Source organism: Penicillium brevicompactum, assembly GCF_028827555.1.
Source record: "Penicillium brevicompactum strain IBT 35665 chromosome Unknown utg000005l_segment0_segment0, whole genome shotgun sequence".
NCBI lineage: Eukaryota > Fungi > Ascomycota > Eurotiomycetes > Eurotiales > Aspergillaceae > Penicillium > Penicillium brevicompactum.
In genome coordinates this window covers 4,743,799-4,769,261 of record NW_026623208.1, presented here as the reverse complement: position 1 = coordinate 4,769,261, position 25,463 = coordinate 4,743,799, and the positions used below count along the sequence as shown (strand labels likewise).

The 25,463-nt window shown below is 52.3% G+C and overlaps 11 protein-coding genes across 11 annotated transcripts; 6 read left to right on the top strand and 5 right to left on the bottom strand.

Annotated features, from left to right (window-relative positions):
• Positions 1-984: 984 nt before the first annotated feature.
• On the top strand, positions 985-1,548 carry N7506_007676 (uncharacterized protein; the record flags this gene model as incomplete). Its single annotated transcript, XM_056956969.1, has 2 exons — positions 985-1,137; positions 1,204-1,548. 2 exons carry the CDS (start codon positions 985-987, stop codon positions 1,546-1,548), a joined length of 498 nt encoding a protein of 165 aa, XP_056811303.1.
• Positions 1,549-2,449: 901 nt separating this feature from the next.
• Positions 2,450-5,383, bottom strand: bro1 (putative signal transduction protein BroA; the record flags this gene model as incomplete). Its single annotated transcript, XM_056956968.1, has 3 exons — positions 2,450-3,418; positions 3,467-5,054; positions 5,106-5,383. The coding sequence occupies 3 exons, from the start codon at positions 5,381-5,383 to the stop codon at positions 2,450-2,452; spliced, it is 2,835 nt and encodes a 944-aa protein (XP_056811302.1).
• Positions 5,384-5,933: 550 nt separating this feature from the next.
• Positions 5,934-7,677, bottom strand: N7506_007674 (putative mitochondrial DnaJ chaperone (Mdj1); the record flags this gene model as incomplete). Its single annotated transcript, XM_056956967.1, has 3 exons — positions 5,934-6,120; positions 6,175-7,415; positions 7,477-7,677. 3 exons carry the CDS (start codon positions 7,675-7,677, stop codon positions 5,934-5,936), a joined length of 1,629 nt encoding a protein of 542 aa, XP_056811301.1.
• A 421-nt stretch (positions 7,678-8,098) lies between these two features.
• N7506_007673 (endopeptidase La) lies at positions 8,099-11,545 on the top strand (the record flags this gene model as incomplete). The annotated part of the gene is made up of 4 exons (XM_056956966.1): positions 8,099-8,933; positions 9,020-11,068; positions 11,130-11,347; positions 11,399-11,545. 4 exons carry the CDS (start codon positions 8,099-8,101, stop codon positions 11,543-11,545), a joined length of 3,249 nt encoding a protein of 1,082 aa, XP_056811300.1.
• Positions 11,546-12,401: 856 nt separating this feature from the next.
• Positions 12,402-16,331, top strand: N7506_007672 (uncharacterized protein; the record flags this gene model as incomplete). Its single annotated transcript, XM_056956965.1, has 1 exon — positions 12,402-16,331. The coding sequence occupies one exon, from the start codon at positions 12,402-12,404 to the stop codon at positions 16,329-16,331; it is 3,930 nt and encodes a 1,309-aa protein (XP_056811299.1).
• A 628-nt stretch (positions 16,332-16,959) lies between these two features.
• N7506_007671 (CobW family GTP-binding protein) lies at positions 16,960-18,365 on the bottom strand (the record flags this gene model as incomplete). Its single annotated transcript, XM_056956964.1, has 5 exons — positions 16,960-17,322; positions 17,376-17,983; positions 18,037-18,048; positions 18,097-18,189; positions 18,248-18,365. 5 exons carry the CDS (start codon positions 18,363-18,365, stop codon positions 16,960-16,962), a joined length of 1,194 nt encoding a protein of 397 aa, XP_056811298.1.
• Positions 18,366-19,049: 684 nt separating this feature from the next.
• On the top strand, positions 19,050-20,593 carry N7506_007670 (Mob1 family protein; the record flags this gene model as incomplete). Its single annotated transcript, XM_056956963.1, has 2 exons — positions 19,050-19,280; positions 19,331-20,593. 2 exons carry the CDS (start codon positions 19,050-19,052, stop codon positions 20,591-20,593), a joined length of 1,494 nt encoding a protein of 497 aa, XP_056811297.1.
• Positions 20,594-21,021: 428 nt separating this feature from the next.
• Positions 21,022-21,640, top strand: N7506_007669 (HIT family protein; the record flags this gene model as incomplete). The annotated part of the gene is made up of 2 exons (XM_056956962.1): positions 21,022-21,084; positions 21,146-21,640. 2 exons carry the CDS (start codon positions 21,022-21,024, stop codon positions 21,638-21,640), a joined length of 558 nt encoding a protein of 185 aa, XP_056811296.1.
• A 202-nt stretch (positions 21,641-21,842) lies between these two features.
• On the bottom strand, positions 21,843-22,304 carry N7506_007668 (HD domain-containing protein; the record flags this gene model as incomplete). The annotated part of the gene is made up of 1 exon (XM_056956961.1): positions 21,843-22,304. The coding sequence occupies one exon, from the start codon at positions 22,302-22,304 to the stop codon at positions 21,843-21,845; it is 462 nt and encodes a 153-aa protein (XP_056811295.1).
• N7506_007667 (uncharacterized protein) lies at positions 22,285-24,652 on the top strand (the record flags this gene model as incomplete). The annotated part of the gene is made up of 3 exons (XM_056956960.1): positions 22,285-22,425; positions 22,701-22,952; positions 23,003-24,652. 3 exons carry the CDS (start codon positions 22,285-22,287, stop codon positions 24,650-24,652), a joined length of 2,043 nt encoding a protein of 680 aa, XP_056811294.1.
• A 302-nt stretch (positions 24,653-24,954) lies between these two features.
• On the bottom strand, positions 24,955-25,271 carry N7506_007666 (uncharacterized protein; the record flags this gene model as incomplete). Its single annotated transcript, XM_056956959.1, has 2 exons — positions 24,955-25,207; positions 25,261-25,271. The coding sequence occupies 2 exons, from the start codon at positions 25,269-25,271 to the stop codon at positions 24,955-24,957; spliced, it is 264 nt and encodes an 87-aa protein (XP_056811293.1).
• Positions 25,272-25,463: the final 192 nt, after the last annotated feature.

Sequence of the window (25,463 nt, the reverse complement as noted above, 5' to 3'; positions counted from 1 at the left end):
TGGCGTGACTCGGCGAAATATCTCGGCATCCCCGAGCCGACTCGGCTTGCCTTTCACGCGGTATTCGCTGTGTATCCTGTACTGTCATTTTCAGAAACTGGTGTAAATGGCCACCATTAAAGGTAATGGCTGTATTGGTGGAAATTTTCTCTCAAGCCGAGAATGCCCCGAAGAAGTCTGGGGTGATTTGCCAGATTCGGTCGTACTACCCATGCAGACTGCCTAGAGAGAATGCTTGTCTCTACCTAATATTGCGCGGATTCCTCGGTTCACCTGCTGATATTTGCACGCCACAGCGGCAAGTGGGAAACGTTTTGCCGGGGTTTCTATCTCCAGTTTACTACTCCGTACTCCGCACATAGCGGTGAGGCCCTGGGGGGATATTTTGTCCGGATGCTTCTGGGGTAAGTAGTGTAGATAGGATGCGGTTATATCAAGACTTTACTATCACTCGTACTATTGGTGTATAGTGCCTTTGCTACTTCCTTATCTTGCTCTACGGAGTAAGATCAAGATGAACATCACTGCCCAGGCCATGGCCAAGTGCTACTACTCGTGCCCAGGTACCATGCAAATGCAGGCCCGGTGCACCGGGCCGGACCCTTTGCAGCAATTGTCCTGATACTAACCTCAAGGCCAGAGATGAAGCTATAGACTCACCTCTATGTCAAAAGCAGCATTCACTAACCTTTGAACCCTTAAACCCTTTCCTACCCTTGAACTTGGCTCTCATGACTTCACCAACCCATGATGTAAACGTAAATCCGCCTCAGGCACTGACCTGGACCGATCTGGAAGCGGAAATGACGTTTCTGCCGAAATCTCAAGTGTCAAGTCCGAACTAACGGCGCCATCCTTCCAAGACGCACTATCCAGCACCTCCTTAGATGATTCCAATCTATCGACAGACCCCCTATTCACCCCCAATCCATTGATCAAACCCCCCAAATCCAATCCCACTCCTACAACCCCCAGAAATCCACCATGGCACCCCCGCGCCATCGCACCGCAGCAATACAAGACGACTCAAGGTCCGAAGCCTCAAGCGGTACAAGAGAATACCCAAAGACCAAATCCCGCAGACCAGCAAAAGACAAATCCGTCACCAGCGCCCCAGTCGAGCAAGATGAACCAAGAGTATGCCCACCGGATCCCCAGACTATTTTTTTTTTTCAAGCTTGATTGATTTCTGACTCCCACCAGCTCCCCTGGACAGACCTCCCCCTCGATATCCTCCACTCATACCGCCATCTCCACAAACTTCCTACCCCGTCTGCTTATGCCAGCGATTACTCGCGCATCGTCCTTTCTCAAGGCGTAGGCCTCCGTTCCCCGACTTCCCTCGCCGCTCGCCGCGCCCAGTCTTCTAGATCGAGTGACTCACATCGTCGCGGCCAGGACCGCGTGAGTAAAGATCAATTCGCTCTCGTTGTGCGCAGGCATTTCAATAGCGCTGGTCTCTCGGAGCAGGAGACTATCGCTCGCTTCTTGTACACTGTGCGTGAGGAGCGTCGCGGGAGGCAGTTCAGACTGCGCTTCCAGCCCTAAACGGGGTAGGTCGTATATTGGGATTTGATTATATTCTGTGTGGTTTGACTGGTCTTTGATTTGAGGATTGTTGGTCGAATTTCGTCTTTTGATGTTAAGATACCCATCGGCGTTTAGTGTTTGGTTATGAAGCTTTGTTTCATGGGCTTCTTTTCTTCTTGTTCGGGTTTGTATATTCCGTGTTATATTGTCAAGATCTATGGATGTTAGAGCCTTGATTTGGGTGTTTGGATTGGATCTCGTGGCTCTGCATTGTCTGGCGTATATATACAGCCCTCAGGGCTGTAGGTGGGATGGGGGCTTTGGGCTTTGATTCCAACGTTAGTGCGCACCCATTGTAAGTACTTAGTTTGATCTCTCATACACTAGGTACCTATACGACTTGTGACACCTGGACCGAAGAATGTACACAAGCTTGCAATATAATCATGACCTACAGATACATAATACCGTAAAAGAACGCATGATGGTGCTTGCTACCTAAAGTGTATGTAATTCAAAGGACATTGACATAGTCGCTTTCCAGGTAGAGCATAGATCCCGGAGGTTCTTGATACCTGGAAGGCAGACAAGGACAACAAAACTGATGCGGCATGCGTTGGAGACCCGCATTGAAGAGCAAATAATCAATTGGGGACACCCTAAAGAGGTCCAAATTCAGTGAACGCCGAAATATGCCATGTACCTTCCACCCAACCCTTCCCTCCCCTTTTTCCTGAGATATCATAAGTATGATGCAGTACCGCTCTATTTCCAAGCGTTGAGTCCAGCCCATGGATCATTAGGGTTGGGCGGAGGCGCAGGCTGAGACTGCGAGGGCGCCTTGTGATGCCCATGAGGTCTGGCTTGCGCATACCCACCGGGCCCAGACGGATACATGTTCCCACTGGGGGGCGGGTAGTTAGTCTGCTGTGGGCGCGGGGGCGGTGGGGGGCGGAATGTAGCCCTGAGGGGCTGCGTAATGAGAGGGAGGTGCACCGCCCGGAACGGGTGTGTTGGAATTTGAGTAGCCGGCGTACGGGTTTGGGGCCTGGGAGAAGTATTGCTGGTTTGGTGGCGGGGATACCGGTGTCTGGTAGGGATAGGCCATGGGATTGTAGCCATCAGAAAGAGGAGCCGCGGCACCTTGTTGGAAATGCGGGACTGGTGGGTAAGGGGCCCCCATGTACTGACCGTAGGGCGTGGGTGAGTGCGAGGAGAGGGGCACGCCATGCCCTGGCATGGGTGGAGGGTACCGAGGGGACATCTGTGGAGATGGACCGGTGGTTCCATATGCCGGCGCCTGGACAGGTGGAGGCGGCGACCTGACCTTCGAGGGAGCACCTCCCGAGACGGTGGAAGGAGAGGTTGAGGAACTTTTTGGTTCAGTGGAGAGGCGCTCCATCAGTTGGCGGAGCTTCTCTCGCTCGCGATCCTCTTGCTCAGGGACTCCGCTGGCCTTGTCGCGCTCGATCTGGCTGAGGAGCTGCGCGCCTTCTGACCGCCGGTTGCTGATGAAGGTTTCGACATTCTTGCGAAGACTATCGACGTTCTCGCCCATATCCTTGTAGAAGGTTCGAGCTTGGGAAATTCCCGAAGTAAGGCCACTGAACGCCTCGAAAACCTTCTTGTATCGAGCAATCACGGAGTTGCGCTGGCGTGTGATGGACTCGTACTTTGACTGCTCGGATTGAACTCTCTTATCCTGCAGGAGATCACCGTAAATTTTGGTGAGCTCTTTCATCAAAGACTGCTGTTTATGAGCTGCCTGTAGAAGTCTGTTTTGATGAGGTCGGAACTTTTCCAGCTCCACATCGAAGAGCTGTGATTCCTGGCCAGTGATGGACTTCTTGTTCAAGATCAAGACATTAGAGATGTCATCGTTGTGAACCTGTATAATATTGTTAGACGATCGCGGTGAACAGCCTATGGAACTCACTTTATCCTTGAGATCCTTCAGAACTTGAGATCTCTCTCGCTTTACAAGATTCAACTTCTTCAGTATCTCTTCCACTCTGGCAATTTGGTCTGCGACAGAGGCACCCCCTTCATCATAAACGTCATCCAGAAGGCTACCCTCCGCAGGACTGGAAACGCCGTTCTTGCCTTTGCTCTGTTTTGAACCGGCTGTGATCAAGGCTCGCTGGAAAAGCACGTCGGCTTCATCGGTTTCCCAAGCAGATCTCATTTCATCGAAGTCGTCTTCGTGCTGTCGGAGGGTAGAAGAGAGTTGAGCATCACTCATACTAGCCTCATTCACAGTGTCGCGATAGGAGCGCACGTCACCCCGGAGGGTAGTATTGAGTCGAGAGCTGGGCTGCTGATTCCAGTCCGCTCCATACTTGGACCTCATTTTCTCACACACGCTTTCTTCTAAATCAAGCTGCTTCGAGCACTGGTCCAACTGGGACAGCACTTGGGATTTGCGGTCTTGCAGGTCATCAAACACCCCGTGGAATGGCTTATGACCGGCGAGCTCTGAACACCAGTGACGGAAGTCTTCATCGACAGACATCTCTTGGTTCATACCACCTTTCAAGATGTTGAGACTGCCGGGCAATTTCAGATAGTCCAAGCTAGCCGCCATTTCGCCATTGGCAGTCTCAACCTTTTCGGTCTCTGCACGGATCAATTTGGCCTTTTCTTCGTCGTACAGACTGGCCGTTTCAGTGACAGACATGGGTACGAGTTTTTGGAAGATATCTGGTCCGATGATGCGCTGGATATCTTGTCCCTGGTATAGCTCGCTTACCGGAATCGCTTTGGCCGCAGGGAGTTTGGAAACGGCTGCGAGTGCAGCTTCATTGGGGACCGGCTGGTGATAGATGAAATCATTATCCTTGACCATGGTAGCAAGCTGAGCTTCTACATTGGTCTGATTGTGTTTGATGAGATCCAACAGGGCAGTTCCGGACTCGGCTGTCATATTGGAAGTCGCTGGTGCCGTTGTAGGGAATGATTTCGCCCAGCTCAAAGCAGTCGCTGCCTGCTTTTCGGCCATCTGTAGGCGCGCAATCGCAATACCATGCGATCCGGCATCACCATCTGCAATCGCCTGATGATACGATGCCGCCGATCCCATGTGGGCTGCTTTAGCCTGCACAACAGTCGTCCAGACTTTGTCAAACACATTCTTGCCGACGAAATCTTGCATCGTCTCAGCTCCTTGGGAGTAGAGATATGCTGACTGGGCAGCCAATTTGGCCACAAATCCATGCTTCTTCTGATCCGCCACTTGCTTTTCGAAGAACACTTCTTGAGCTTGAGCTAATGTCACATGGATCAGGGTCTTGACGGTGTCTCGGTTCAGGTCGGTTGATGGCGCATGCAAGAAGTTCTCATTGATATACGTAAACATTCCAGCCGATGCCTGGAAGGAGTGGTACGCCGTTTTGACGCCCGTGTCGTCGGCCCGGTTCTGGTTTGCGGCATGGCAAGAAAGGACGGCGGATATGTTGAAGATGATAGATGCCTTTTCGTAGGCTAGCGAGTATTGAGCCGTAGGCTTCTGGGTGAACGCGTCGTACCTAGCAGAGAGTATGGTTAGCGCAAGCCGAGTAAACACACTAGATACATACCATGTAAAAGAAATCTTGATATGGTTCTCATCGACGGGGAATCTGAGGTCCAGTAGCTCCAGCTGACCGTAGTACCGATATAACAGGTCGCGACCGGTAGCACTATCCTTTCCTGCGCCTCGCATATCCTGGCGCAGCCTGTTGAGGGTGACGCATTCCTGGCTGTATCGCTCCGGGTCCTCGCCATAGGTCTGACGGATGTAATCCTTGAGAGGCTGGATCCAATCGATCTCGTTGGTCTGCTTCAGCGGACATGACAACATAGGTGACTGAACCATGTTGACTGTCAGGAGCGATATGCTCCCATGCAAGAACGTTGAACTGAAATAGGCGAGACAGGGGTTAGGAGCTCAGTATGCTGAGGGGGCCGGAGTCCAGGGCTGTGTGTGGGGTAAAGGGAGGGCGGAAGGTCGGCGCCTGATGGCAGGCCAATGACGTCGGTCAAATAGTGGATTTCTGGGCAATTGAAAAGAGAGCATGCGAAGGCCGACTCAAAAGAAGACAGTTCTCGCGAAAAGAACAGAGTTGCCTGAAGTGTTGGAGGAGGGAAAGTGGGATGGGATGCCCGTGATGACCTTCGAGGCGCCCGCCTCCAAAACAGATTAAGCATATAACAGCCAATTAAGGCCTAAACACGAGTTTCTTGAAAATTTAAACCACTTGATTCAAATATACAGCCAAAAGAAGTAGAGAGCTTCCTGGACATCTATCACTAATAATACAGTATTCTGCCCCAAGACCTAGGCAGAACAGGCCCCCAATATCGCCGACGCTATGACATGGGTGAGGTAAATACAAACAAATAAAATACATGATTTACATTTTTCTTCAGGGCTTCTTCGAGCTGTCCTTGCTGGAGTCGCTTTCGGCATCCTTGGTGTCCTTCGAGGGGGTGTCCTTGTCTTGACCGGCATTGGAAGACTCGCCGTTCTTCTCGGTAAGTCGGTGCCAGAGAGACTTCAGGAAGCCTTCGTTGGTGTTGGCCTGATCGGCGCCTCCAGAGGCAGACGAGGGGCTAGTTGTAGAGTCAGCATTGGTTTCAGCCTCGATCAGTGGTTCTGTATCCTACCTGTCCTTGCCAAAGTTCATGGTCCGCTTGGCAGTTTTGTCATTCATCTCGTCCGCAAGAACCTCCAAGATAGTGCGCTGATTTCCAGTAAGATACTTAGGCATGGCAACCTTGAACTCGACCTTGAGATCACCGTTGGGGGCGAAAGCGTGCGAGCGACCACCAAGCTTCTTCATGCCCATCCCAGACAAGGTGATCCTGTCACCGGTACCAGTACCGGTGGCCACTTTAACCTTGACCTCAGCGTCGAGGGTTGGAATGGTCACCTCGCCACCAAGGATGGCCGTGGTGAGAGGAATCGTGGATGTGTAGAGAATGTCGGAACCGGAGCGGTTGAAGCGGTGGTCCGGCGCAACTCGAATTGAAACATATAGATCACCGGGCTGAGTGCGGGCACCAGGAGGAACAGCTGCCCCCGTGGGAGGGTTGTCACCCTCACCGGTCACTCGCAGTCGCATGCCATCCTCCACACCACCGGGGATGTCAACCTTGATGGTCTTCCGCTCCCTCGTCACACCGTTTCCGTTGCAAGGGCTGCACTCCGATCCGCGCGGAACGGACATACCGGCACCACCACAGGCCTCACAAGTGGCGGCAACTTGGAAACCACCCTGCATGAGATGAACGCGGGTACCGGTACCGTTGCACTGGCGACACTGGGATCGCTTGGCGCCGGACTTCAGACCGTCACCTTTACAGGTGCCGCACTTGGTCAACGGAGTGACGACAATTTCCTGGGTTGTGCCCTTGGCAGCTTCCATGAACGAGATGTTGGTCTGGACTTCAATGTCTTCACCGACCAAGATCTGTTCCTGGAACGGATTGCGCCGACCCCGGGGTCCGCGACGCGCACCTCCGGTGAACGCACCGAAAAGATCCTCAAAGTTGATATCACCCGAGAAGCCTCCGCCAAAGCCGCCGCCACCGAACCCGTGGAATCCTCCAGCGCCGGAGAATGGATTTCCGCCAGCGCTTGGGTCAAACCCGCCATTTTGGTCAAAGGCCGCCGAGCCGTACTTGTCGTAATTCTCTCGCTTCGTTTTATCGGACAACAATTCATATGCCGTCTGAGCCTCGGCGAACTTGTCCTTTGCCTGGGCGTCCTTGTTGGTATCTGGGTGGTATTTCTTTGCAAGACCGTAGTAGGCCTTCTTGATATCGCCGGCGGAGGCCTTCTTGTCCACGCCAAGGACCTTATAGGGATCCGCAACCGCGGAAAGAGAAGATGTGGTGTGGAAGGTCTATTCAGAATGGTTGTTAGCAAGTCACAGCATCGGAATAGACTGTGTGGTGACGACCTACCTTAGCCGACATCACCAGCGAGTCTTTCCGCTTGCACGCGCCCTCGCGAAGACGTCTGGCCGGGGAAGGGGAGGTGATCACATGATAGCCTCTGGTTTGGTTAGATGTAGCGACGCCATTGTTGGAAGCAAATTGCCTCTGCGTTCGCAGCAGACGCGCGGGGACGGCCGCGGCCTTGGGGAGAGCCGTAGATGGATTCATGGATAGTAATAGCCGGACGACGGTTGGACAGCAGTTTACCGATGCCCGGATGGAAAGAGTTATGCCTCAAGTGCCTGCGGAAATAAAAGAATGACGATTCCAACAGAGAAAGCCACGAGTTTGAAGCACCAATGACCTTCCAATACCAAGATGAACTACTCTCCTGATGGCAGAAGCTTCCAGTGCGTGCCTCAAGATTTTCGGAAAAACGTGACACCGAATTATGATGAAAGATGCTTACCGAAGCAGTCGGCTCCACGGGTGCTCCGACTACGGAATTCCAGCTTCCACTCTGCCCGTCTGTGACTATTACTTATTGCTGTCTTGCTGGAGCTGTGTCACGGGCTGTCACGCTTCTTTTCCTTACCCTTTTCCCTTTTGATCCCCTCATTGCCTCTTTTATATCCGATAATCCAGGAGCATGCTCCGCGGCCAGACACTCCCCTGGAGAGCTGCGCTCCACCAAACGCCTCGACCTCTCCTCCGACGGCCGTTCCTTGCGTCTCCCAGATACAATGCGACCTTCCGATCAACGCTAAGCTCAGCTCGACTCGGCCACTCAATTCCCCCATCCTCACGTGCCTTCTCTGTAAGCTCCATCAGGCGGAGAGAGAAGCCCCCACCAGAGGACCCAACGGACGAGTCAGCAGAGGCGGAACAGAAGCAGACAACTGAGGATCATAAAGACACAGAGCGAACCCCCGAGTCTCGGAGAAAGGCAGCCGATTCCGGCAAGAACGTTCCTAGTGCAGATCAGGCTACCACGCGGAGAAAAGATCGATCATCTGATAAAGAGTCGCGCGGAGTAGAAGAGGACGCCAAAAAAGATGCTGATGCAGCAGATGGCAAGGGGAGCAACACACCTCCCGCCATCCCGCCAAGCGATGCCCCCGCAGACTCGAAGCCCAGCGGAGCAAGCGGCGGCGGCAACAGCGGAAATGACGATGGAGGGAAGAAGGGCAAAAAGGGCTCTGGAGACAAGGCGCTTCAAAAGCCCGCAGTTCCAGATGTCTACCCCCAGGTGATGGCGATCCCCATTGCTAAGCGTCCACTGTTCCCCGGGTTCTACAAGGCTATCACTATTCGCGACCCGAATGTCGCCGTTGCGATCCAGGATATGATGAAGCGGGGACAACCGTACGTGGGAGCATTCTTGTTTAAAGATGACAACGCCGACGGCGATGTGATCGAGAATTTGGATGATGTCTACGACACCGGTGTTTTCGCTCAAATCACTGCCGCATACCCTCTACGGGGTGAGGCTAGTGGCGTGACTGCTGTACTCTACCCCCACCGCCGCATTAAGATCTCCTCTCTCCTCCCGCCCAACGAAAACTCCAAGGGCGCCACTCCCCCTCCTCCCCCGTTTCAGAGGAAAAAACGCAAGAAAAGCGCGGCGATGTCGTCGCCAGCTTCGAAGAACCTATTCCCGAACCCGCGCCCAAAGATCAACACGAAGTCACCTCATTCCTTAAGAAGCACCCTGTCAGCTTGGTCAATGTCGAAAACTTGATCGAAGAGCCATTTGATAAGAAGAACGCCATCATTCGTGCCGTAACGAGTGAAATTGTCAATGTGTGCAAGGAGATCGCCACCCTCAACCCATTGTTCCGCGATCAGATTTCTGCCTTCTACACGGATCAGTTCCCTGGAAATCTCAGTGACGAGCCAGCTAAACTGGCTGATTTCGCCGCCGCGGTTTCTGCTGGTGAGCTCCATGAGATGCAGGAAGTTCTTGAGACAATGAACATCGAAGAACGTCTTCCCAAAGCCCTTGTCGTTCTCAAGAAAGAGCTGATGAACGCTCAACTGCAATCAAAAATCACCAAAGACGTCGAGGCCAAAATCCAGAAGCGTCAACGCGAGTACTGGCTTATGGAACAGATGAAAGGCATCAAGAGAGAGCTTGGCATCGAGTCTGATGGAAAGGACAAGCTGGTTGAGAAGTTCAAGGAGAAGGCTGAGAAGCTTGCTATGCCCGAGGTTGTCAAGAAGGTCTTTGACGAAGAGATCAACAAGCTCGCCCACCTTGAGCCTGCTGCGTCCGAGTTCAATGTTACCCGTAACTACTTGGACTGGCTCACTCAGATCCCATGGGGCCAGAAGAGCGTGGAAAACTTCGGCATCAAGAATGCTGTCAGTGTTCTGGATGAAGACCACTATGGACTCAAGGACGTCAAGGATCGCATTCTCGAATTCATCGCTGTTGGCAAACTCCGTGGAACCGTGGAAGGAAAAATCCTTTGCCTTGTTGGACCTCCTGGTGTTGGAAAGACTAGTATTGGAAAGTCAGTGGCTCGTGCCCTGAACCGACAGTACTACCGCTTCTCCGTCGGTGGTTTGACTGATGTCGCAGAGATCAAGGGTCACCGACGAACCTACGTCGGTGCTTTGCCGGGACGTATCATCCAAGCACTCAAGAAGTGCCAGACTGAGAACCCTCTCATTCTGATTGATGAGGTGGACAAGATCGGCCGCGGACACCAGGGTGATCCATCTTCTGCTCTGCTGGAGCTTCTCGACCCCGAACAAAACAGCTCCTTCTTGGACCACTACATGGATGTTCCCGTGGATCTGTCCAAGGTTCTCTTTGTCTGTACTGCCAACGTGACCGACACCATCCCCCGGCCATTGCTGGACCGTATGGAGCTTATCGAGCTGTCCGGCTATGTGGCGGACGAGAAGATGGCGATCGCCGAGAAATACCTGGCACCCGCTGCCCGCGAGCTGACAGGCTTGAAGGACGTTGACGTACAGCTTGAGAAGGGCGCTATTGAAGAGTTGATCAAGTCGTACTGCCGCGAGAGCGGTGTTCGTAACTTGAAGAAACAAATCGAGAAAGTCTACCGCAAGGCAGCTTTCAACATCGTCCAAGACTTGGGCGAGGATGTGCTGTCAGAAGAGGCAGCGCTCACCGACGAGGGCAAGGCCGCTCAGGAAGAGTCCAAGGAGCACGAGCCCGCCGACCCTGCCCAGATTCCCGTCGAGCCAGAGAAGTCAACCACGGAGACTCCGCGATTGGCCCTGAAGGTACCCGAAACGGTGCACCTCAGCATCGGCAAGGGAACACTGAAGGACTACGTCGGCCCTCCAGTTTTCACTGCCGACCGTTTGTACGACCAGTTCCCTCCCGGTGTCACCATGGGTCTCGCATGGACCAGCATGGGCGGCGCTGCTTTGTACGTCGAATGTATCTTAGAGAACGCACTCAGCCACGACTCGCGTCCTGGTCTTGAAGTCACTGGAAACTTGCAGAACGTCATGAAGGAGTCCACCCACATCTCCTACTCATTTGCCAAGTCCGTGATGGCCCGCCAATTCCCCGAGAACCGATTCTTTGAGAAGGCCAAGGTTCACCTCCACTGCCCCGAGGGTGCTGTTCCCAAGGATGGTATGAACACTTATATTTTCCATGATTTTACACTGAAGTTCAATGACTAATATTTTTATAGGCCCCTCTGCCGGTATCACCATGGCCAGTGCATTGCTTTCTTTGGCCCTCAACCACTCCCTTGAGCCCACCGTCGCCATGACTGGTGAGCTTACTGTGACCGGAAAGGTCTTGCGGATTGGAGGCTTGAGAGAGAAGACCGTGGCTGCTCGTCGTGCTGGTGCCACGAAGATCCTCTTCCCTGCGGACAACACGTCTGACTGGCTTGAACTTCCTGAGGTGAGTCATACTATGACTATTACTGATCGACAGTGCTAACTCGTTTTTCAGAACATCAAGCAAGGCATCGAAGGACATCCCGTGAACTGGTACTCCGAGGTATTTGATATCCTCTTCCCCAGCCTCAACCAGGAGGCTGCACGCACGGTCTGGCAGAAGGCACTAGCCAAGCCCGAGAAGGGCAGCCAAGACGAGTGATTTGTTTCGTATATACCTGTTGTTTTATGTATAGCTTTTGATTTACTGTGTACATGGCGTCTTCAACACGGAATGCATGGTCTGGAGTTGTAAGGACAAGAGTAGGCCTCTGTACCAAAGCCAAAAAAAAGATTCCTCCACTCCGTACTTGTGTAATGGTATAGCCTGTAGCCTGCCCACCTGGGCAGCTCTATATTTAAAATTACCTATAGCATATAGCATATAGCATATAGCATATGCATGGAATAATAAGTCCAGGGTTGTCACCAAAATAGCAGGGCGTGTATGGAGCCCCCAATCAGGCATGAGTTGTCAGGCCGCAACGCATCGAATTTTGATCTGTGCGCGTCTCGATGAATCATATCTTCACTTTTTTTTTTCTCTCTTTTAGAATATTGACTCTTATCCTGTCCTCTGGAAGGGCTTTTGCGATTGATTTCCTGCAAGGTATTTTTGCCTCTTTGAAGCCTTGCAGCGGAAGCACCTCATCACCGCTATCACAACGGCTGCAGGTTAGACAGAAAAGGGAAAAAAAGAGAGGAATAACCAAACTTATAAACTCGATCTTGACCGACTTCTGCTCTTCCTTTCTTTTTGCACCGCCTCTCTTCAAGCCTGGCCCTGCTGGGTTCCCCCAGCCTCGCCCATTGCAACCCGACGTTGTGCGACAATCTGGTTGGACTTGATTTTTTCTCCCTCTCCCTTTTCTAGGAAACAACAAATCGCCCTTGGAACTGGTGGGACAAATTTGTGGTGTCAAGCGTGACGCCTGAGTTGCTCTATCCCCCTGACCCTGTTTCAAAACTTATGGACGGAGTCTCGGCCGTGTTGGAGTCGTTATTTGCACTAATGCCGTATGGCCATCGCCGTTGCCAACTGTAGCCAGACGCCCTTGGCTTCGCTCGACAAAGGGGGACACCCGCCAAAACAGAGCATGTGGCAGCGATTGGGTTGGCGGAAATTGCTGGGCCGCGACGACCGAGACACGTCCGGAGACAGTCAAGATGAAACTTCTCCTTCCGACCACTCCCGCGCCAAACATGACAACTTGACACGTCGGATCTCGCGAAAGGTTGGTGTTGGGCTCCCTAAAAATCCCAAGCGACAGAGTGCCGACTTCGAGCGACTGGCGCCTCGGGAGCCAGACCATCGCCGTGCCCTATCCGCCGACCGCCGTCCGATGAGCGCACAACGAACCAGAACCAGGTCTCCACCGCCAACCGACCCCAGACAATCCGCACCCGAGATTCAGTGGCTCGGCCCGCCCACAACCACGGTCGACGATATCGAACCAGAACCCGAAGACGATGGAATTGACGATATGTCGGAACATTGGGACCCCTATCCAGATCCTGACCCCGAATTCGACATGGACATGGACATGGACGTCTCGAAAGTCCCGGAACCAGAAGTGGAGGATATAATTGATTTGGAGATGGAGCTGGAACAGCGGTGGATTTTGAATCTCAGCATGCACTTCCGAGATCGCTCCGAACGCGAGAAATTCTTCGTGACGTACGCGGAGACTCCAAACCGCTGGCGGCGAGTCACGGTCTCCTGCGACTATCGCGATGCACCACCCGACTCATTGGAGGGGGAATTAAAGGGGCTCCGATATCAACGCGACAAATGCGCCCGGATCTACGAGTCCATTCGTGAGTCCTTGCTGGGAATTCGTTTCTACGACGGTGTCACGAACTTGAAGCTCGAAACAAGTGACGGTCAGTTACACGTCTTCGTCACGGAGGACGTCAACGAAACAATTCCATACCCGCCCATCTCCAGCATTGGGCACTTGGTGGGAGCTCCGATGGTCCCTGAACACATGCTACACTTCGAATCGCATTTATCGGGTTTTGTTTACAAGGTAAACTTTGGTGGACGTTACTATATAAAAAAAGAGATTCCAGGCCCGGATACAGTCGACGAGTTCCTGTACGAAATCAACGCCCTTCATGCTTTGAACGGCATCCCAAGCGTGATCCAAACGGAAGGAATCGTGATTGATGAGGAAAAGTGTGTTGTGAAAGGCCTATTGATTAGCTACGCCGAACAGGGTGCATTGATTGATATTCTGTATGAAAACCGCGGAAGAACAGAGTTCAAACGACGCGAACGCTGGGCGAAGCAGATCGTCCAGGGACTATGTGAGATCCACGAGTCCGGCTACGTTCAAGGCGACTTCACGCTCGCAAACATCGTCGTGGATGCGGCCGACAATGCCAAAATCATCGATATCAACCGAAGAGGCTGCCCTGTAGGATGGGAGCCTCCGGAGATTGCGGCAAAAATTGAGAGCAACCAACGCATCTCCATGTACATCGGTGTCAAGACCGACCTCTTCCAGCTAGGAATGACTTTGTGGGCATTAGCAATGGAAGACGACGAACCAGAGCGACAGCCACGGCCCCTTTTCCTCAGTGAGGACGCAAAGGTGCCGGACTACTATCGGCGCATAGTACAGATTTGCCTGAGCCCCAACCCCCGACACAGGCTGTCGGCGAAGGAGCTTCTCGCCTTGTTTCCCCCTGACATGCGCACAGTTCGCATGCCAGCAGTCCGGCCGTTACACATAGTTCCCAATGATCCCGAATACTTCCCGACCCGACATGACTACGGATGGTCACAGCCTGCTCCGGCCGAGCTGAAGATGGCTGACCCGCGGGACCTGGCGCGACACCCAGACCAATACTACCCTCCTCACGAGTTCTCAGACAACGTGTACCGCGATCTGCAGCAACCCATCTTTGATAAACACGACCTTGAAAAGCGTTCAGCAATCACACTCGCAGACGCCAACGGAGCCACAGCCTTTTCCTCCAAACCATCTTCATCTTCAACCCTCAATCATCATGAATCCAATAATGATGAATACAACCACTCCCGCTACACTGATGAACAATCACACTATGAGCCTTGGGGGAACCAAAGTAGTGAAGCCGTTCCAGTCTCGCACGACACTCCCGGAAGTAATATGGCAACCACTATGAACCAACCTGTCTATGCCAAACCCCCTACGAATACCCAGCCCCCTTCATCTCGTATGTCGACTGGATCGACAACTGAAAGCCACCGAGACTTGCCTGTGTCTGAAATTACTACCAGTCCTCTCAAGGTACCACTTTCTATTCCACAACCCCAAGACGAGCTTCAATCGACCACCAAAGAAGACCTTCTCTCATCTTCTTGCTTGACCATCAACCCTGCCCTCTCTTCGTCTCAAATCTCTGAAGGCCATCAAAATGCCCCCACAACGACCATACCGCCCTCCACCCCGACTAAACGAAACGACCTCGATCAACCAAAAACCACCAATACCGTTGCTCCATTTACGGGCCAATCGCCCGCGATGTCTTTGCTCACCTCCGCTTCTTCTATCAGCCCCAAAGCCGGTATCACCGGTGCTTCTCTCGGACTCGGTACCAAGTTCCCAGCAGCTTCGCCTTTCACCAACATGCTCAGGCAATCCGGAGGCCAGCCGCCTTTTAAATCGGCGGATGTTAAACCTTCAATGAACTCACACACAACAGCATCACCTGTGCAGCCCTTCGTCTCCTCTGTCTCTGCCCTGGATTCCACAAAGGCCTGCCTAGCTGGCCCAACCTCCACCACCTCTGCCGAACTATCACCCGCTGAGCGGCCCAAAACCGGAGCTCCCATCCAACCTCGAACAAATGCCATTGACATTAAACCCACTTCATACACTGAGCCAGACTCATCGTCTCTGCACGGTTCTAGCTTGCCCATCAGCCCTGCCTCAGTGAACTCGGAGGAGGCCAAGGCAGTCACTCAAGTTGCGAGGCGGCAGTCCAAGTCCCGCGACTCCAAACCAACATGGACTACTCCGTCTAACTTGACAACGTCGCTGCTTCATTCAGGGCTGCCAGTCAGCCCTGTCTCGGCGAACCATTATTCGGAAGACAAGGCCGCAAAACCATCTCACGCGAAACCTGCCAGTGGTCATCCCATGCTGTTGAGGTCGCCAGACTCAACCTCCTCTTTGATTGACTCTCGACTTCCTATCAGTCCTGCAACGGTGAACTCAAAGTCCATTGCAGAGGCCGTCAACCAGCCGTACACCTCATCTGTCAGTGCGAAATCAGCCTTCACCAAGTCATCGGACTCGGTGCGCTCTCTCGTCGACTCTCAACTTCCCAAAAGTCCCGAACCGACAAATTTGGCTTCAGTTCCAGAGACCCTGGCACAGCCACCTTCAAAGCCTGTCAACATCGCACCGCTCTCGGCAAATTCATCAGAACCCTCATCAGAGCCCTTTCCATTGCTAAGCTCGAGCTTGCCGATAAGCCCTGCTTCACTTGACGCAGCACCTCCGGTGACCTCCGTGAGCCCCAAACAAGTACGAGGCCCGTCGAACCTTTTGGATTCTAGCCTACCAATCAGTCCTGCTTCGGTGAACTCATCTACCCCTGCCCCGGCAATGAACCACCCACCATCAAAGTTTGAGATTCTCAAACCCACACCGGCACGGGCATCAGACTCGTCCTCGCTGTTGGGCTCTAGCTTACCAATAAGCCCTGCATCGGTCAATTCAAGGCCTGCAATGATCCCGAACGACGCATTTGCAAAGTCCACTGCCAAGTCTGGATTGGCGAGGTCTTCCGACCAAATCACCCTCCTCGGTTCGAGCCTACCCATAAGCCCTGCTTTCACGGGCCCAGAAGCCAGCCCCGCTGCACCCGTTGCGCATCGGCAATCTCTGAGCCAGATGCGCCCAACTCGGCACCAGACCCCAACCCACTCTTCTCGAGCCACGTCTTCAAAATAGCCTCTGAGAACCTCAAACAACACAACATCACTAATATCGACACACCAATCTTGCTGAATTGGCCTCCACCAACGACGCCACGACCCATTTCTCTCCGAACGAGCCCCATATTCGGGGCCGAGCACTCGATACCCTTTTGATTTGCTCTGCTTGTACAGTTTATGCCTCGTCGTTTGCCTCGTGTTATTCAGCTTTTGGTAGCATTTACACTGATGGCGGGCGAACCCCCTGGAGTCCAAAAAAGTCTTTTTTCTTTCTTTTGTTTGCATTTTGGCGGATTTTAATTGGATCTTTTTTTTTTCGTTTTGGATTTGGTAGCTTTGTGTGTTCATTTCCTTTGTCTTTGTCTTGCTTCTTTGCTCTTGATTGATTTTTGCTTCTCAGCGGAGGCCCTCGTTCTGCGTTCTGGTGTTCTCACCCGGAAGTCGATGTATATTGATGGGATCGTTTCATACCTCTTCTTGTCTGACAGGGCTGTATTATTCCTTTTTTTCTCTTTAATCTTTTTTCTTGGTTACGTGACAATGCAATTTTTGGCTATACCTGACTTCCAAGGTTTCGCGATTTGAAGTCGTACATAGACTTAACTTTCTCGTTGCTGCATTCAATATACCACAAGTGCACGTTCTCAATTCGTCAGGCATGATTCAAAACTTTCCCGCCAAGGCTCTACGGATGATCCGAGGCCACGTCCAATCAGTACAATCTTGCACTGGAGTGGCTTGGACTTGTCTTCGGTATCTATCGGCTCAGCGTCTCGGATTTCAAAGACATCTCGGACTGCCTGGATAATCCTGCTAGTTCCATTGTCGAGGATCAGAATACCCTTTAACCGGTGAATTTCGAAGTTATCGGGTTGGGGCTCAGACAAGGCCGATGACGCAGGCGCAGGGAACTTTGTCTCCCAAAGAACAGAGCGTAGCCAGGCATCCACAGAGTCCACTTTGTCTGCTGGGATTGGGGGTGCCACGATAGCAGTAGTAGAAATTGCCTAGTGATCCAAGGTTAGAACCAGACAGACCACGCGTGGAAGGTTGAACTCACCGGATCCATATGACTATGTCCCTTCTTACTGAAATCCAGATCCGCCAAATGATCATACGCATGCAAATCCAACACAACGCCTTCGATCTGCGGCGTGCGGCTATGATCTGTGACGTGGATTTTTGCTACACTGTTAATAGACGAGACGCGATCTCGCACATCCTCCAACTCCTGCTCAGTGACGAGATCGGTCTTGTTTAGAATGACAACATCCGCATGGGAGATCTGCATATGCGCCATCGACAGAACCGGCCCATTGCCATGGTCGTGATGCTGGTCGTGAGATTCGGCTTTCTCTTCAGGTGCGGGCTCGTCCAGCAGGCGAGTGATATTCTTCGCGTCGACTAGAGTGACGATTCCATCAAGGTAGATGGAGCTGCCGAGTCCTTCATCCATCCAGAAAATTGGTGCAATATTTCCAGGGTCCGCTAGTCCGGTCGTCTCTAGGAGGATGTAGTCGAACGTGCCGCGACGTTCCATTAGGGACTCGATGGCCATTACGCCAGAGTCTTTGACTGAGCAGCAGATGCAGCCGTTGCCGACTTCCATCCACTCGGTGACTTCTTGGCCGCCTTCATTGACTGTCATTGGTTTTTCAATGTCGGTTGCTTTCGAGGTGGAAAGTTAGGGTGCTGTTCCGATACTGGGTCTTCAAACTCACAATCACCAAATTCTAGAGCCAATCAGTAAATTGTCTCCAAGCACAGTAGAATACACAAACCGTTCATGATCACAGCGATTTTCTTGCCGTGTTTCTCCGTCAATATGTAATTCAACAAGGTGGTCTTCCCCGCACCAAGGTATCCTTTGTTGACTATTAATTTCATTCTCAAATCAAATACCTTGATCAGGTATACTGTGCCAAACCGTACCGGTGACTAGCGTGATAGGTACACGAGCTGCTGGCGGTTCCTCGGCCTCCTCTGCGGGGATGGTGGACACATCAATGAGATCCGGAGGAGCTTCCTCATCTTCGAAATCAGCAGACATGGTGCGTAGGCTCTATGATGTGATACCGCCGAAGACGAAGTTGTATCAAATGCAAACAAACAGCTTCGAGATCTTGAGTCTGTAGATGCGGAGAATGACGTTACCAAAATAGAAAGTTGGTCGCGGGATTTTTTTTGCTGGCAGAACCATGCACTGCTCCAATTTGATGCCGGTCTGCTCCATTGGGCGATAGTTCCTAATATCGTTAGGCAAACATATGCCTAAATATCAAGTATGTTCGAAAATCGTACCTGATCATCGATTAAAAGGTTTCCCAAAAAGAATACCCCCGCTAACTTGTAGGAAGTTTTCTACAATGGGTGGGTACACGGAGCTAGACCTAGGAATAAATCGCGAATAATAAGCTGCATTTGTCGTTTAGTTATAATTGCCATCATCTTTCTACTATTGTCAAGCTCTCTTGTAGCTAGATTGCCGGTTCTAAAATGGTCATATAAGATCACAGCATGTAGATCCCATTCTATACAAAAGGCGGTGCAGACGTAGTTTAGGGCCCAACGACCCGGGGCGGTCAGAGGCTGTTATTATGCTGTTGGCTGCAGGTCTGGACTTCTCTCCCTCACTTTTCTTTCTTTGATATTTATTTGGACGTCAAGGCACCTTTCACTCCTTATTTACTTCGGTACCTTCCAGTTCCATCTTTAGCGCCCTCGTTATTCGACCATGACCGCTGCGGGAGTCTCTCCGTCCAGCTCCCCGCGGCTTCCTAGCCCTCCTCCTTTGACTGAGGTCCAAATTGGGCCTCTGTCGCCATCGATTGGCGAACCTTTTGGAGCCGATGCAGAGTCATTAGTCTCTGGATCTGGGGAAGACGATGGCTCAACGCGCAGGATTCGACCTGGGACCAGAGCGGCTGATATGGCTTTCGGTCCGCCGCTGATTCCCCTTTCGCAGGTAATTTGCGCTCCATGCACCAGGTGTCTGGAAATTACTGACAAATGTAGCTTGACTCTCCCTTCCAGCTCCAGGAACACCTTAAAGCTCTTTACCATCATTTCACGAAACCCGAAGGATCTGACACGGTGGTCCCAATTAACCGCCAGGTTGCGGTACGGCTAGCAGAGCCTCCGGAGGGAGTCGACCGATCGCTTTGGCTTTACGAGCTGTGTCGCTTTCTCACTATGAAAGTTAATAACCTCATCATCGCCTTTTTCGCAGAAAGCCCACCCTGCTCGTCACAAACGTGCCCGGAGATGCGAGCTTCGGAGTGGCAGTATCTTTGCGCGGTCCACGATCCACCCAAATCATGCTGCGCGATTGACTACTGCTGCCACACTCTGGATTGGGCGACTAATACCCTCACATCGCCGAAATATTTCCCCAGCCGACTCACCTTGGGGTCCGAGGGCGCTGGAGGGCCCCAGGCCAGCATGAGACATCTGACGAACATCTTCCGCCGGCTCTATCGCATTTTCGCACACGCTTGGTTCCAGCACCGCGATGTATTCTGGGAAGTGGAAGGTCATGATGGTCTGTACGTCTTTTTCAAGACAGTTTGCGACATGTACAGCCTGATCCCTCATGACAACTACACCATTCCGACTGAGGCCGAGGGCCCTGATGCGGTTCAGCCGGCCGAGGAAGAGACCGTCGACAACAAGCGTCTTACCATTCTACGCAAGGATGAAGATCCCTTTGCTGATCCTACCCTTGGCACTGGTGCAACTACCCGTCGTCACAAGCACAGCCCTTCGACCGGATCCCGTGTCACTACCATCGCCGAAGGCGCAGAAGATCTGGAAGATAGCCCTGAGGACCCATCGCCCTTGCGCGAGGCCCTTGCGCAGTCTCCTGGGCCGCGTCCCGTTTCCGTCTTGGAGATCCCCACTGAGACTGTCGATGCGGACGTTGTGGATGAACCAGCTGTTCCAGAGGCCCCAGAAGGTGAGCCATCCGAAGATCCAATCGTTGACTCTGATGAGCAACCCGAGGAAAAAGCCCAAGCTGAGGAGAAGACGCTCCCTGAAGAAGAAATTCTCCCAGAGAGTAAGGAGCAGCCATCCGAAGCGCCCGAGGAGCCTGTGACTACAGAAAAGCCCGAGTCCGATCAGCCAGACATCAGCGAGGCTTCTCAGCCTGCCGAGAATGCCGTCAGCGAAAGCGATGAAGCGGCAGCGCCTTCCGAGGAGCCTGAAACGAAGAATGAAACCGAGTCAGAAGTTGCTACTGCAGCGGATACCAAGCCCGAGCCCGAGAAGGAGTCTTGATTCCGAGTCAGCCTGCACCTCCTGGCCCATGTGACTATATGATGACTTGCCTTGTTTCCGCGCTTTTTTTCGAACCTTTCTACCCCGACTTAAGGGATTTGTTGCAATTATTTGATTGAATACTCTTTATGTAATATAGCTTAGGATATTGATTATGGCCAGTGTCAATGATACCCATTCCCCTTCAGCGTGTCTGCCCAACTAGTATAATATTTAAGAAGACGGCAAAGGTAACTAGATTCCCAAGTTATTGCATAAGGGTCAGGCTACAAAGTGAATTCCAAAGTTCGAGAAGTTCAATACTTCCAGAATCCAAGCCTTCCAGGCCGAAGGTTATGAAAATCCACCTGCCCTGAGCGATAAGAGCTTATCAGTTCAACGACATCATCAACAGGTTTCTTCCTAAACAATTCCCTATTCAAATACCCATGTCAGCTCTCAAAGGTGCCTCGGCACCAATCTACTTCGGTTCCTTCATTGTCACACCACAGGTAAGTTATTATTCCTCAAGTCGGTAAAGACTCAAGGTCAGCAATCTAAACAGTCCATCAGGTCTTCTTCACCACGCCCCTGTCATTCGCCCTTGTGAATTTGAAACCAATTCTTCCTGGTCATGTCCTCATATCACCGCGCCGTGTCGTCCCTCGGGTCACAGACCTGACACCAGCGGAAACGAGCGATCTGTTCCTCACAGTGCGCCGAGTCGGTCGAATGGTCGAGCGCGTCTACGGTGCCTCAAGCTTGAACATTGCAGTACAGGACGGCGTGCACGCCGGCCAAAGCGTGCCCCATGTCCACGCGCATATAATTCCCCGCAAGCCGGCAGACCTAGATCACCGTGGTGGCACGGATGCGGTCTACGATCTACTTGATGGGGATGAGGGAGATATAGGGAAAGCGTTCAAGGATGCTGGGGCCACCGAGGACGGCAGGAGAAATAAATTCCCCGCTGTCGACAACGAGGCGAGGAGTCCTAGAGGCGAGGAAGAAATGAGGGCAGAGGCGGAGATGTTAGCGCGGGAAATGGAGAAGGAACCTTTGGATTAAAGTGGTATCCTCTAGCTGTATGATAGAGGTCATGCATTTTCGTAACTCGTTCTCTAAGGTATCTAAGTCACCGGGGGTAGGGAAAAAAAAGCGCAACCATGAAAAAAATGCAGAACCAAACGCCGAAAACGCAAATGGGTCTCAACTCGCGGGCTCAAGGTACTGCCATATGCTGTTTGTCTTCCACCACGGGTATGGAGACTCAAGCTTGCTTGGGTCTCTCGGCAATGACCTCAGCAGCCCAGGCCTGAATCTCGGGCAAACGAATGCGAGATGCGACATGGGTGAACTCGGTAAGATCAACCTTGTTGCTGCGCTCATATTCGACCATCTGCAGAAGGAGCTCCATCTTGTCGATATCGTGCACGAAGTGGGCTTCGGGGGTCACATCGTCCTCGTATTCCTGGAAGACGCTCTTGATGTCCGCGCCGGACATAGCACCACCGGGAACCTTGCCGAGGAGGGTCTCGGTAATGTAGTCCATGACTGAGGCTTCGCGACGAGCCTTCTCGGCCTTCGTGATGTGGAGATCGACGGGTGTGATGTCGCCGACCAGCGCCTCGGCCATGTCGTGGATGAGCGCCATCTTCGTGCAGCGGGGGATGTCGAGCTTTGAGGACAAGGAGGGCGGGGCCATCATCGTCATGATCGACATGCGGTACATATGGTCGGAGATGGACTCGCCATTGATTCCAAAACGGCGCCAGCCTTCGCGCTTGGTGGTCTTGAGGCGCTCGATCAAGTGGAAGAAAGGAACCGGTGACGTGGAGTTCTCCTCCGGGGGGGTGGGGAAGAGTAGCAAGTACTTCGGTGGTTAGCTGTTGAGCTTTGAAAAGGGAGTCTCGCAGGCTTACCGGACTCGGGAGTCCACGAAGATTCTTCAGAGCCCATGACTGCGAATGCGAAGAGAAAAGAAAGACTGGGAGAGAGAGACAAACGAATCCAAACGAGAGGGGAAAAAAACAAAAGAAAGAACCAACGATTGCGGGACTGATAGGCGCAACAAACAGTGCAAACCCCCGTTATCTATGTTTACCCTGCGCCCTCCGTTTACTAACAGTCCAACTACGACACGGGATGGCTACACCAAGACCTGTTCGACCAAAGCCCCTGGATTGGCCAGGCCCCCCCGCATCTTGATGTATTCATCACCAATCTGAAGCTTCTGTGTCTAGATCAGCTCGAGGATTGGCCCGGTATCTCGCCCCGAACCTTGTCCCCTTCATCGCAGAACCAGCGACAACGAATCCGCCTGGTTGAATGGGCTCTGTATCAGCTTTACAACATTTGGGATGCTGAAGGTGCCCAAAATGTACAAGTACCCAACTGTCAGCTTTGAAAGTCTGCTGACCCTCCAACCAGAAACTCCGTCCCTTTTTTCCGCCGTTGGAGCCTCTACAGTCCGTCAATCTACGCGCGGCGTTATTCCGATGTCTCGGCGAACTGAAGAAGAATGGCGATTTGGGCCGGGAAATCGTCATCCGCAAGACGATGCTGGATGATTGTAAGGGCGACAAATTCGAAGAGCTACTTGCCGGTTTCTCCACCGCTGTTCTCCGTAAAGTTGTGGCGGTGTCTGTGGACGACAAAATGTACAACCCCGCATTGAGATTATCGACTGCGACTGCGATGACGCCAGCGGACTACCAGAATCTGTTACCCCTCATTCTTGCGCACCAGAAATCCCTGGGTTCTGCGGCTGAGCGCCATGCCAGCGTTCGGGATGTTTATGATCGCTTTTCACAGCTTTTGGATAACAAAAAGATTGATCTGGCCGAACGTGCGAATAAACAACCAAAGGACTTTGGTGGAGTACACGGTGATCCTGAGCGTTTAGTCCATGCGGTGCAGACAAATTGGCTGGGAAACCAGAAGTGGGCTACCGCTCTGCTGGAAGGCGGATCAGAAACCAGCACCGAAGCATTTTTGGAGCTCCCCTTCAAGGATGCACTGGCGCGAGCAAGTCACTCGTCAAATGGCAATATTAGCAAGGGGCTGAAGCAAGACCTGATTCTTGATCTGGAGGCTCGGGTATTGCTGCAGCGCAGTCGACTCAACAAATGGCAAGAGTATAACAAATCATTCTCCAGTCAGGACTCGCTGAACGGCACACATGCCAAGCCCAAAGAGCCTCGAATGGTGTTTCGCGATCACCAGACTCTCACAGTCGCTAGTATAGCTAAGAATGCTCGCCAGCCCGGGGATCGAGGTCGAGGGCTGAAAGGTGCAGATAAATATCTCCTCTCGTCGGTACACGAGGCACTTAGTCGCATCAGTGGCAAGCCTGGTGCTAGCCCAGGAAGATCAACACCCGCGGCGAGAACAGCTGCCCATGTCCCGTTCAGACGTTCACCAAACTTGACGCACTCGCCGAGATCAGTGGCGGAAGATGACTACTCTAATCCAAGTCCATCACTAGGCTTGGGCATTTCGATGTCAAACCCACAGTCTGTGTCTCCATTAGAGCCGGAGCCGGAGCCTGAACCGGAGCCTATGAGAGGCCTAGAGTCAGAGACCGAATCAGAACCTGACAAAGTTCAATCCTCCACTCCCATTGTCCGACTCTCCCCAGAACTACCCTCTGCATCCACCACCTCCTCCGTTTCAGAAGAAGAGCCATACCAAGAGCCCATCAAACGCTCTAACACCTTGGCTGAACGTACACGAAAATCCATGTCCCTTCTCCCACCTCAACATCACGAGCCACCCCGACAACGCCGTGGTCCTCGGCCTTCTTTCCCGGTCAATCAATTTGTCACGCCTCGAAAAGCATCTGGTCGATCAATTGATGAGATTTCTCGCGCCTCGACACCTCAAGATCAGCTCTTTGAGGAAGATGCCGAGTATGCTAGTGTTTTCAAGTCTAGACCTCGTGTGGCGCTGAGCCCTATTTCCTCTCCTGCCGTGCATGTCAGTCCCTCATACGAAGATGAGAGTTTTGTTTTAGATGAAGGCGACAGTACAGAATGGGGTGAGACTAATTCTCCCTCGGCTGCTCCACGGTTTAGGTGACGAGACGCGATGAGATGAGAATGCCAAAATTTTCGCTGGGCATAATTATGAACTTGAGGATTTTGTACTCAAACTTTGGGTATATATTAGTGATTCGAGCCTTCATCCATGTTGGTACCCAACTTTGATGTTTTCTATGTTGTGTACAAGGAGCAAACGAGGCACTGAAACAATCTACTATCATTCAAGCCCTGGAGGCCGTGCTATCTATCCTACTTAAAAAAATCGAAATCTGCGACATTATCCATTCTGGCATCGAACTCTGCCCAACTGTGTCTGTAGTGGCTGCGCGTCAGCGAAATCTATGATGGGAATGGACGTGGATACCTTCCTGCTGCAGCGCCCTGTCTATCCTCCTCCTGCCTGCGCTCCTCCTGTCGGCCCTCCTGTCCACCCGGTTTATTGGTCGGGGCCGCGGCTCTCGCTTCTGCAATCTGCTGGTCTCGCTGTCTTTGTCTGTCTGCAGCAAGCTCCTGGCTAATCTCCCACACCATTTCATTCTTGATAAACTCCATATGCTTTTTGAGAGCAGGCTCTGCCTCTTCCTTTGGCTGTCTGTTTGTTAAAATACGGAGTCTATGAATATATTCGGGGTCTCGGGGTCTCACAAGGTATCCATCTTCAGTGTTAAACTCGCACCCTGCGCATTGACCTGGCCCAAGATATTCAATTTTTTTTGAAGTGGCGGGTAGTGTCTTTGAGCATGATATTACACCCGTGACACAGATATGTACTATCATGTGCATTTGGTAGGCCTACTCTGGCTCTGGCTGTAGTGGTTGGCGTCGCTCTGTGGGGATTCATATTCGGG